This window comes from Protopterus annectens, chromosome 3.part1 (genome assembly GCF_019279795.1).
Source record: "Protopterus annectens isolate FY-2018-M chromosome 3.part1, PAN1.0, whole genome shotgun sequence".
NCBI classification, from domain to species: Eukaryota; Metazoa; Chordata; order Ceratodontiformes; family Protopteridae; genus Protopterus; species Protopterus annectens.
In genome coordinates, this window is record NC_056732.1 from 736044467 (window position 1) to 736057311 (window position 12845).

The window sequence follows — 12845 nt, forward strand, 5'->3', positions numbered from 1 at the left end:
CAAAAAACAGTAGTTGCAAGCAAATACACCATAAAAGAATACCCCAATCAGGTTGTATGAGGAGGTGTTAGCCATTAGGCCTGTCCCAAGAGGGGAAGGAGGGAGGGAAACCTGGACTGCAGCTGTATTAGCACTCGAACATCTACATTTATGGTAGGTACAAAACTGTACTATGTTCATCGTGCATACAGCTGCAGTCATAACAGATGGGTAGAATCCCAAAGCTAAAAAAGGGGTGGTAGGCACTAGGTGGAACTAGGAGGAGCCAGGATGCCCTGCAAGACTGCAGTGGCAAAGTCTGCTCTAGATTTGGAGTATAATGGTAGATGATGGTGCTTGGAGAAAGTATGTGCAGAACTCCAAGTGGCAGCTTCCAAAATAACTTTGGTAGGAACCCCCCTGAGGAAAGCTGCAGAGGTAGCTGTGACCCTTGTGGAGTGAGATCCGATGCCTGCAGGTACAGTTTTACCATGAAAAGAGTAACAAAAGCGTATGCAGTGGGCTATCCATTTTGAGATTGTCTGTTTGGAAATAGGCTTCCCTTGAGCTCCTATAGCATAGGACACAAAGAGTTGCTCTGATTTTCTGAAAGGCTTTGTTCTGTCCAAATAATAACGTAGCTGTCTGTGAATGTCCAAGGAATGTAGTAGTCTCTACCCTTTGTTTTGAGGATTAGGGTAAAAGGTAGGCAAGTGGATAGCCTGATTCAAGGCTACCCTGGATCCTACCTTTGGCATAAAGGAAGGATTGGTTCGTAAGGAAACTCTGTCCTGATGGAAAAAGATGAAAGGCTGCACAGCCATGAGGGCTTGTAGTTCCGAAACCCTGCGAGCTGAGGTGATAGCCAGCAGGAAGGCAGTTTTCCAGGACAAATATTGCAGTTCTGTTGAAGCAACTGGCTCAAAAGGAGGCAAGGTCAGTTTTTCTAGAATGAAATTGAGGTCCCAAGCAGGTACTGGTTGTTTCCTTGGGGGTTTTATATTTTTAGCCCCTCTGAGGAACTGTCTTAAGAGGGGGTGAGAGAATAAAGGAGGATCAGTGTTGTACTCTGCAGAAATGGCTGAGGCATGGATTTTGATGGAGGAGAATGAAAGTCCACTGCTTAACATCTCAGCTAGGTATTGTAATATTTGAGGTAAATTCAGTATTCCAGGATTGTGGCCCTTTTTCTCATTCCAGGCACAAAACCGTTTCCATTTTGCGGAGTAGGCTTTTCTAGTAGAAGGTCTTCTGGCCTCCAAAATGACATCCTGCACCTCTCCTTGGAGAGTAGGATCTGTTGTGATTTTAAGGAATCTTCCATGCGGCTAGATTGAGTGTTTTCAGCTGACAAGAGTTTTGAAGTTGTGCTGAGTCAGTAGAAGAGGCATTAGAGGCAGGATCCAAGGTGGCGAATGCGTCAGTCTCCTCAGGAGTGGGTACCAGTGTTGTCTTGGCCAGTCTGGAGCAATGAGAATCATCTTTGGTCTGTCTGCTCTGGTTTTTAATAGAACTTTGGGCAGCAGAGGAAGAGGTGGAAAGGCATAAACTGTCATTGTTGTCCAACTGAAAGAGAGTGCGTCCACTTTCCAGGCCTGTGGATGAAAGGTCCTTGAGCAGAATTTTGCCAATTGGTGATTTCTGTGGGAGGCAAAGAGATCTATGTCTGGCCTTCCCCATGCTTGAATTATCTTTATAAAAACTTGAGGATGCAACTTCCATTCGTGTGGATCTGTCATATTTCTGCTTAGGTTGTCTGCCAGTGTGTATTCCTTGCCTGGCAGGTACTGTGCTTGAAGCTCGATTTGTAATTCCAGAGCCATGTTCCAAAGAGACATGGCTAGCCTGCATAGAGGGGTATGAATGGGTTCCTCCCTGTTTATGTACCACATTACTGTGGTGTTGTCTGTCCTTATCAATAGCTGGCCTGGATGCAGTAGGTCTTTGAAAGCTATAATAGCATTTATTACTGCTAATATTTCCTTTTGATTGATGTGTAGGTGCTTTTCTTTTTGGGACCATTTGCCCTGAATGCACCGATCTGTCATGTGCGCCCCCCAGGCGTAGTCCAAGGCGTCTGTTGTGATGCCGATTTGCTTGAGGCTTGCATAATGGGAGACCTGTGTTTCTTTGGCATGCTTGAGCCCACCACAGAAATTCCTTTTGAAGACATGGAATCAGTGGTATTATTGTTTCCAAACTGTGGCTGTGTTGAGACCATAGGTTTTTTAGGTACCACTGAAGTTTCCTCATATGCAGCTTTGCACATGGGATTAGTAGAATGCAAGATGCCATGAATCCCAGAGCCTGCAGGATTTTCCTTGCAGTCAGCCTGGTGAAAGTTGCCAGTTTTCTGAAGTATTAAGTTAGTTGCCCTTGTTTCTCTGGCGTGAGGTAGGCCATCTGGGTGTTGGTATCCAAGCTGGCACCCAGGAAAATTATTGTTTGAGAGGGTATTAGCCTTGATTTCTTTTTGTTGACTGTGTATCCCAGAGAATTCAACAACATTATTACAGACGCCAGATGTTTCAGAAGTATGTGCTTGCTGTCCGCTTGGATCAGGCAGTCGTCCAAATATGGGTATATTGAAGTCTGCAGTAGGCAATTACTGATGCCAGGCATTTCGTGAACACTCTGGGCGCAGTAGATAAGCCAAAGGGCAATGCAGAGAATTGATAATGTGTTGAACCTGCAAGAAATCTGAGGTATCTTCTGCAATCTTGTCTGATTGGGACATGCAGGTATGCGCCTCCTTGAGGTCCAATGTTACCAGCCAAGACTCCTTGCCCAGCATGGGAAGAAGCTGCTGTAATGTGAGCATCTGTAATGTGAGCATCTTGAATTTTGGCACGAGTAAAAATGTGTTTAGGATGGATAGGTCCAAAATAAGTCTCCAATCTTTGCCATTCCTTGGTACCAGGAATAGTCTGGAATAAAAACCTTGACCCTGTTCTTGTGCAGGTACCTCTTGAATAGCTTTCATGTCCATGAGATCTGAAATTTGTTTTTGTGCCTCTGCCCTTTGATTGTGTGACAGGTTTGGCATGCCTCTCATTTTTGGAAGGGTGTGAAAGTGGAATCTGTAGCCTCTGTCTATAATGTCCAGGATCCATTTGTCTTTTGTAACAATATGCCAATTTTGTCCGCCTAGAGGTGCTGCCATTTGAGCCTTGCTTGGCATGCAAAGTGGAAAGTCATTGGTTCTGCTTTCTGAATGGCTGTGAACTATCCTCACCACCTCTTTGTGTAGGTGCTTGCCATTTTCTGCCTCTAAATGATCCTTGAGATTGCCCTCTACCCCTCGGGCGCCTGTATCTACCTCTTTGGGGTCTGTCCGCGGCTGGAAAGGACCAATTTTTTGAAGGCCAATTTCTACTGAAACGTGGAGGTTGTACCTGTAGGAAATCTTTCACTGTTTGCATTGATTTTGCATTTTCCTCCAGTTTCTTTTAATACCTCCTCAGCTTTAACACCAAACAATACATCTTTTTGCAGAGGTGCATCTAGTAATTTAGCTTTGACATGATCTGGTAAGATTTGCTCTTTGAGCCAAGCATGTCTACATATGACTGATCCTGTTAACAGCAGCTCTACATGAGGCCTCTAAAGCATCAAAACCACATTGCAAGGTATGTTTACCCACTTGTTCTGCACTATGTAACAAATCCTGCAACTCCTTCAAGTCTGGTTGTTCAGGTTGTGACATTTTGCTTTTCAACTGTGATAACAGAAACTGTTGGTACTTTAACATATAGAACTGACAGTTTAATGTCCTCATGGTTAAGGTGGCCGAGGTGTATACCTTTTTCCCCCACCTTTCTAAAGCTCTGGAATCTCTCTCTGAAGGTAATGGATTTTTAGCAGTGGAGGCCTTAATTCCCTTAGGACCCTGTGAAATAGTTTCTGTGTAAGCCGCATGGCTTTTGTATAGGAATTGGTGTGAATCAGGAACCCGGTAATACCAGACAGGCTTGACTGGAGCTGGAGGTAAAGAATCTGGGTTAAGGCAGGCCTCCGAATACACATCATCTAGTATGTCTAAGACAGGAGGTATAGCCAGAGGCCTGTGCTGAGGGAGCAAGAGAAAATCCCTAAGCCTTTTCTTGGTACTTTCTGAGTACTCTTGACCTTCCCAGTGGAAGTGTTCCCTCATAGTATGTAAGGTTTCCCCAAAGGAGTAATCCTTGGGGGGGGGGTGTGACAGAGGGAATGGACTCCTCTACATCAGAATCTTCAAAAGAGGAGTTTGAATGTTCCTGGTCTTCAGAATGTTCTGAAATAATGGAGGCCTGGTCCGAGGAAGGGGATTCTTCTTCCACTCTGGGCCTTTTGTCCAGGGGGGGTTGAGAACCCCTGATAAGAGTAATCAAATCCTCAGCCATTTTGAGCATCTGCTTTTTAGGCATGGGGCCTTGAGAGGGGCCCTGTGGAGCTTGTCTTTTAGTATGCATGGCTGCTTTAGACTTAGTGAAAGCCTTGATGGAAAAAGAAGAGGAAGGCCTGAAGACACCTTGAGAGGTAGCAGGCCTGTCTGAACTCTGAGTTTCACTGCCAAGAGTGGCTTCGGTATCTGTAGCCGGGGTATGGGCCGAAGAGCCTGCGACCTCGGGCACAGAAGACACTGCCAAAGAAGTGTCATCGGTAGTCAGGGGCTGCGTAGGCGCCTCGCTGAGAACCGGACCACCTGTAGTCGGCTTTGGCGTGGTGTCGGTAGAAGTCGCGGACCTCGTATGTCGGTCTTTATCTTTGCGTCTTTTACTCAAAACTGGAGTCAGAGTATCCAACGACAAAAAGTAATTAAACTTTTTGCCAAAATAGTGTTGGGCGAACTCCGCCCGATGCTTAATAGTGCGTCTTTTGAATGTAGCACAAAAACGACAGGCCGAGACGTCGTGGTCTGGGCCTAAGCAAGGAATGCAGAGGGAATGAAAATCCTTATGCGGTATTTGCTTCCCACATGAAATGCAATAATTAACTTTGTCTGACATCGGTCTGAGGCAAGAAAAGTTTCCCCAACGGGGTACTTAGCTTTCAAGAAGACTTCGGTTGAAAAATATTCGTAATCTCAGGAGCTGGCCGACCGGCACTTGCGAACTGCGTCTGCTTCGGGCACCGCACGGCAAGAAAGACTGAAGAAAATGGCGTTGGCTGGTTCTTTTATACCCCTGACGCACTGACGTCAGGGAAGAAGCGACGACATCCGACGCCGAACCTAGACTTCGGAATTCGGCCGACCGAGGACCTGCCTGATGGCAGGAAAACCCATCTGACTGCAGCTGTATGCACGATGAACATCCACCCCTCCCAGATACTTGAAGCTGTTTACCTGTTATATAGAGAGAGAGATAGAGATATATAGATATAGATATATGGGTCCGTTTCTTAATTTTGTAACACCAAAATCTCGAGTTTCAGAGTATCGAGCTCGGAATCTCAAGATCTTGGAATCTTAGAATTAAGACCCCCTCCAAAAAAGCAGTCAACACATCACATGCACCCCCACCCCCCGCTACTTAAATATATCAACTCTGAGATTGCACTACAGCGAAGAAGAGGGAAATCTCCCATTCCAAGCGGTTTGCCAATCTCCATTCTTTATTTTGAAGTTTTAAAACTTCGATCATATGGTCTCTGATCATATTAATTTTGAAGTTTTAAGTTTCGAAATTCTGTAGGGGACCCATATTTGTGTGTGTGTGTGTGTGTGTGTGTGTGTGTGTGTGTGTGTGTGTATATACATACACACAATCTACATTATATATACATACATACATATGTATGTATATATAATATAGATTGCATATATAATCTAAATTGGACACACACATACATATATAACTTCCGCGGTGGTGCAGCGGTAGCATTGTTGCCTCACAGCAAGAGGGTCTCCCGTTCGATTCTCAGCTAGTGTGTGGGGAGTGCCTTCTGTGTGGAGTCTGCATGTCCTCCCTGAGGTCGGGTAGGCGTTCGAAAGACATGAGTTGAATGGGTGTGCCTTCATTGAAGGCTGGGCATCAGGGTGGCAACTCGACACCATAAAAACCAACTGCCAATCATTAGCGGACCGGAGTTCCGCTGTGGTGACCCCTAACCGGGAAAAGCCGAAAGACAAACTACATACATATACATATATGTGTGTGTGTAGAAAACGTGTACTGTTCATTGGGGTCTAATGGCCCCCAAACCCCAAATGACAGGAAGGCACTTACAACTGTGTAAAGTGGGAGGTGGCCCCTTGTTGAACATTTGTGGCCATCTCTCACTGGCATTAAGGTCAGTAATACCCATTACAATTTCATTTTTTATACTTTATTCTTTTTAAAGCTCAGAAAGTATAGCAGTAGAACAACTTCAAAAAAAAAAAATGTCAAACTTAACTCACAGCACCATTCGGATGTCAGTCAAGTTGGCACTGCCCACATCTATGCAAAGTATGATGGCGTGTCTTAATATAAAGAATCACTGGAAAACTGGCAATAGCGAACTCAGAACTACAAAAAGTTTTGAACTTTTATCAATAATTTAATGAACCCCCAGTTCAAAAGTTTACAGATTGCAATGAAAAATCCCTCCATGCACCCCCATAAAATCAGAGAAGAGTTTTCCCCATCATGACTTTTTTTTACTTAGCAATGTTCAACTATACTATAATAAGATGCAAAAAAAAAAGTATGTAAAATAGTCCATACTTTGATAGCAGATCTTAAACAAGTTATTACACTAACTTTCAGTGAATACATTTATAAACAAATCACATTTGCTTGGAAATGGTCAATAATTTATAATAGGCATACCTGGTTGAACTGGGCATGCTTTTTGTTCTTTCTTATTGCGCTGGATTGGCACAGTTCCATCAGAGGAATTCACACTATTATGTTTCTTTTCAGAGTTATCTTCATTACTAGCAGAAAACACTACTGGGTTACTTTCCGAGTCAGATGGGATCTTAACTGGAGATGCTGACTGGCTACTGGGGCAACCAGTATCATCTAAGCAAAATAAAATGGAAATCCTCATTAACTTACAACAGTCCAAATAAATAAAATAGAGAGACACTTTTAAATACCTCAATTTTAAGTTCTTTACCAGTATCTTTTTTAATACAACTCCATTTAATTAAGATTAACAGTTGGTAATTATGTGCCCTCAAATAAACATTTTGAGGCTCTTCAGCTATCACTCTCTCTAGCTAACTTTTTAAAATATTTTCCATACACCAATGGGTATATACAATAAAATACTAGAGCTGCATATATCTCTTGAAGTTTGTCTTGACAACAGTTCACAGAGAATCCAGTATGTTTCCTATGATTAAACCTGTGAAATTTCAACTTGAATAAAATTATGCAATGGGCTAGAAAACAATACAACTTTATAAAATGATTTTCTGTTGTGAAACTCAAACCACCAAGTACAGCCTAAATTGTGTCTTTGCAAATGCTGTTATATGCATCAACTAATGGCCATACATGTTATTAGGCAAAGTACAGTTGTACAATTAACACTTACCGTAGCAGATTTTCTAGTAGATCACTGCTCAAGTAGCCCAAAAATACATGGGTTACATCCCTACTAAAGATATGAACACTGGTCAGCTTTCCAAACTTATGGCACTTTCAACACACCCAAACTTGCCACTGGCTTACACAGAGCCATACAAAATGCAGTTTGGGTGCCAAAAAAGCTTTAAGAGCTTTTCTGCCCTACGAAGGATGCTTCAGCCCTGAAAGGAAAAAAAAATGGTAGGAACAATCAAACAAAACCAATGTTAAAGTATATACACAAGATACAAGGATACATACGTCCACACCTTGGCAAACATCCAAATAATAGGTCCGGTGGGACAGCTGCTACAACAGTGTTCTATTAGAACATCTACTGTTAAGTTTATTTACACAACTGTACTACTTTTGACATTTAGATTATTGCTGCAGTAGCCTAAGCTACATGTGTAGGTTAACACGGCTTACAAATGCATAAGGAGGAGGAAAGGAATTAAAGACTCCAGGAGCGCCTATAGAATGGCTCCTAGCAAAACCTGAACTCCACCTGGAGAAGGAATTCAGTTTATAATGTTCTGTGAAAGTATGCACAGAAAACCAAATTCTTGACTCCACCCATTTCCAAAGAGCCAAAGAAAAAGCCAAAACCCTAGCAGAGTGGGCCCTAACCCTGCCTGGAAGTTACTTATGGTAAGTACAGCAAAAATAGCAAGAGGCAACCATCTCAGAAAACGTCTGCTTTCACGCTGGTTATCTCTTTTTTCTTACCTTCATAGGAAACAAACAGCCAAGCTTTCCTGAAGAGTTTTATTCTATCCAAGTAGTGTCTGAATGGCATGTAGATATCCATGGTGTGTTGAATTTTTTCCCCCTTATTTTTAAGTTCTAGGAAGATTAATGCTCCGGCTTACAGCAAACTGTGAAATTGCTTTGGGCATAAAGAAAGGATTTAGTTCTCAGAGAGAAACTCACAGAAAATGAGGTAGGGTTGGCTCACCATAAGCACCTGTAGATCAGACACCATTCTAGCAGAAGTCAGAGCAATGAGCAACACCGTGTTCCATGTTAAGGACTTTAAACCAACTCATAAGGCTGACTTGAAGGGAAGTGCCACTTTCTCAAGCACAAAGTTAAGATCAAGGAGCTTATTCTCATTTTGTAGGTGGACGTATATGTAAGATCCCTTTACAATGCACGACTTGGGGACCCAAGGGCAAACAAGCAGAAACTGAATAATTATTAATCTTGATAGAAGAATAGAAAGGTCATAGAACACCAACTCTCACAATCTAGAACCAGAGGCAACAGGGCCAGTTTCTTACAATGGCATTGATCTTTTCCATTTGATCATAAAAAATGATTTTCTAATAGCATCATTTTTTTTTTACTTCCTTTAATACTCATTGCATGTCCTCAAAAAAAAAATGCATAAAAACTATCATCCAGGTAGTCAGTATAAGTGTTTTCAGGCTGGGGTACATCAAACAACCCTGTTTTGTGTGAGTAAACCAGTCTGTAGGAAAGCTTGTGGTTGGCCAGTTTCCACAAAAGGGAAAACCAATGTTGCCTGGGCAGAGAGTCACCGCCGCTATCTCTGGAGAGGCCCACAGAATCTTTAGAACGTCTCTGTGCATCACTGGAAAGGGCGAAAAAGCATACAGGAAAATTACCATCCATGAGACTGAAAAGGCATCTGCCTTCCAGGCCTCTTCGAAAGAAATCCTGGAGCAGAATCTGTCTGTTTTGAAAGGCAACAAACAGATCTCCTAAAGATGTTGCCCACAGCTTGCTCAATTGATTTAAGACCCTTGGGTATAGTTTCCATTCATGAAGGTCTGTTCTGGTCCATCTGACCTTGTCTGCTACAATGTTTAGCTCTGATGGGATGTATAAAGCCTGAAGAGTCAAACTAAGCCAGGATGCTACTTGCAAGGCAATGATATCCCCTTTGTAGACTTGTTAAGATCTGGTACACCACATTTATATACCAGATCACTGTAGTATTATCTGTGATAACTGGCAGAGTTCCGGACCAGAGACTATTTCAAGCCTTAAAAAGCACTTGTCACTTGCAAACATCCCTTTGACGTGTGTTTTATTTGTCCTTCAGACCTTCCACTTTAAATCCTTTTGAAACTAATCCTCAAAGCACACATTTAAAAGCAGAAAACAATCCCCTAGCAAATCCCAACAAGTCTTCCCTGTCCATAATTAAAGCTACAGGAGAAAAACATGTTTACGTTTTTGATTTTTCTTTCTGGAAGACATCGTGGAAAGGGACCAAGCTATAACAGCAGCACTAGCCTGATAATCAGGCACAACAGAGATTGGCAAGAGTGGTGCTCTCATGCATGGTAAATGGAACCTTACAGCCACAGTGGATGTGGCAACCTTCCAGTACTTAGTGGCCTCACAAGGAGTTACACCAGCACAACCATCAACAGATGATGAGTGGTCTAAGTAACCAGTTTTGGCCACAGTAGTCACCACGAGTGACTCAGGCTTTGATAGAGCTGGCTGGACACCTAAAGACTCCTTAACAACTTTCTTCTTCTTCTTGTGCACATGAGAAGTCAGAACAGTGGAGTCTGACACTAACTCCATGTTCAAGCTGGGAAGGGGACCTCACAAGCAAGTAGAGGACCAGTGTGAGTTGGTAAAAACTGGCAAGGGAAGGCAAGGTTATGAGGTAAAAAAAAAAAATTACTTTTGACAGTCCTCAAAAGCTTAAAATTATGTCCCACAAATACTTAACTCTGCACAAAAACAAAAATTTCAACATTTTTACACAGTTGGTTCTCACAAGCAGAACATTAAAATCCCTTCAGAAAAATCAGTCTATTAAAACAGTCCTATTATAAAACAAATGTGTAGTAAAACAAAACAAAAACAGATTTTTCACAGAACAATTTTGTACTGTAAGATTTTCTCCAGAAAGACTTCTCAGCCCTGAAAGGATTGATAGCCAACCATCAGTTTCAGGAAGTCTGCATTGGTTAAACACTTTTGCAGCAAGAAAGCTCCGATTATTTTTAGTGCCCAAACTGCCATTTATTTGGCTCTGCTAGAGCCAATGGCAGTTTGGGAGAGTGGAAGGTGCCCTGAAGCTGGCCTGTGGTCATATCCTAGGAATATGATATAACCCATATAGATCACTGTTGCAGGAGTCTAAGCTAGAATTTGAGCATCACTGTTTTTGCCTTCATCTACACCACTAATACAATGACTAAGCCTTCTATCCCCTACTCAGGAGCAACAGTTGAATGCATCTACCAATTTCAGTTGAAAAAACAACAAAACACATCAGCTTCCTCACTCTCCACCACAATCCCCTTGACACCTTGCACAATTCAATGGCAACAGTTACTTTTAATGTACATTGATACTGGAACATCCTCACCTTCTATAATCAGGTTACTGAATTTTCATATAGGACACATTTTCATTACACTTGCACATCACATCAGTTTTATTTCTTAGTATTTACTTTTCACATCAGTATTATTTCTTAGTATTTACTTCTCAAAGGGGTACTTTTCCGTTATCGGGCAACAGTTTAAACGCGGTTAGACAGCTCCGAATGTACACACTGTATTCACAGCTTCTCAACCACATTTACATTGTTTGCCCGCTAAAAGAATAGTTAAAAAAAATTCTTGATAATGTGAAGCCTTTTCTCCATACACACAAAATACAAATGTCCAAATACACATACGTGCACATATAGTCATTGAGCCGTAACGGTAGGTGAAAAGATGCAGTCATCATCCTGGAAACAGCTGTTCGGTAGTACGCATTTTTTTAAAGCATTATTTACTGCTTTAAAAAGAATTCCTTGACAACAGAAACAACTGTTGTATATAAATCCCTGTATATTTTATTTGACAAAGTTAGGAAACATTTCATTAAAACCTTAAGCCCAATCGCAAATGTTTTTTTTTGAAGCAGTTCAGAAAAAGAAAAACATGTAGATAGCAATTTTCAGGTTTATATGAACAGCATTCCACTAGCTCCTTATACTCATTAAGATATTGGGTATAGCAGGTATCGAAATGGATTGGCCTGTCTGTTCAAACTGTTCAGTGACTGATTATCATACAAACTGGATGTTTGGAAAGATATTTTTGTAGAAGCTGTTTTCTAACTTTTTTTTTTCATTTTCGTCTGTGTAATTTATTGGGTCAACAGTTTAAGCATGATCATTCAGCTGTAATTACTTCCTTGACATCTCTGTTAACCACATGTGTACAGATAATTTAGTTGTTTTACACGTATTATTAAAAGAACAAATTTTTACACACAAATATGGTTAACAGATCTATTAAGGAAGTGGATTACAGCTGAATGATCACGTTGAGCCTGTTGCCCCGATAACAGAAAAGTACCCTCAAAGGAGTAGGAGTAGTGCATCAGACAGGAATTCAGTATCCATGTCAGACAAATAACCAACATTCTGCATCACTAGATGCCTAATCATGGATTATAATATACACTGGATAACAACAGGTCTGGTATATATTTTACTTATTAACTGTATAAGTAAAGATGCTCTTCAGCAATGGTCTGGGCCATAAATATAAAATTTAAAATGACACAATGCAGCATTAAGTTGGCATACTTGCGCTTGTTAAGCATCAAATAAAAATATCCAGACATTTTAAACCCTGACCTTTGGAGTCTTCAATGAGTGTACAACAAATTATATACAAAGAAATCCCATGACTTGCTATTTAGAAGACATTCCGTGAAATCCACTCTTTTGTTGTACCTCCTGCTTACTGACAGAATCCTGCAGGTTCACAAGCAAGTACTAGGCTAGATACCCTAGTGGGTCATTTTACATCACATCATTTTCACTTTGTGCTCAAAATAACATATCCAATTTGGTATATACAGTGGATGCAAAGTGTACACACCCCTGCTAAAATGTCAGGTTTTGAGATAAAAAAAATAGAGAGAGACCACAATAAATCATTTCAAAACTTTTCCCACTTTTAATGTGACCTATAACCTGTGCAATTCAATTGAAAAACAAACAAATCTGTTAGGGGAAAACATAAAAAAATAAAAAAACTTACAATAAGCTGATTGCATAAGTGTGCACACTCTAACACTTTGTTGAATCACCTTTCATAGGAGGGAAAGTGTGGTATGGGTGTCATTGGCTACAGGATGAGCAATTTGTTGGGAGCTTTTTTTTTTTTTTAAGTGAAAGTACAGAATTGCGTTAAACTGGGATGCTGTACTTCAGATTTGTGGGTAAGTGGTGATGGAATGGAAGTAAGGTCTGGATGTACAAGTTGTTTGACAGTACTCCAGAACATTTTTTGTGTTGTATTGAGTAGTACTGCCTTTTTTTGGATC

At 41.3% G+C, this 12845-nt stretch overlaps 1 protein-coding gene across 5 annotated transcripts in view; it reads right to left on the reverse strand.

Annotated features, from left to right (window-relative positions):
* Positions 1–12845, reverse strand: part of SYBU (syntabulin) — a 1013882-nt gene that overhangs the window by 774369 nt on the left and 226668 nt on the right. For all 5 annotated transcript variants that reach the window (XM_044067096.1, XM_044067094.1, XM_044067093.1 and 2 more), the window contains one exon: positions 6774–6968. In XM_044067096.1, the coding sequence (XP_043923031.1) occupies positions 6774–6968 (195 nt within the window). The remainder of the gene's footprint in view (positions 1–6773; positions 6969–12845) is intronic.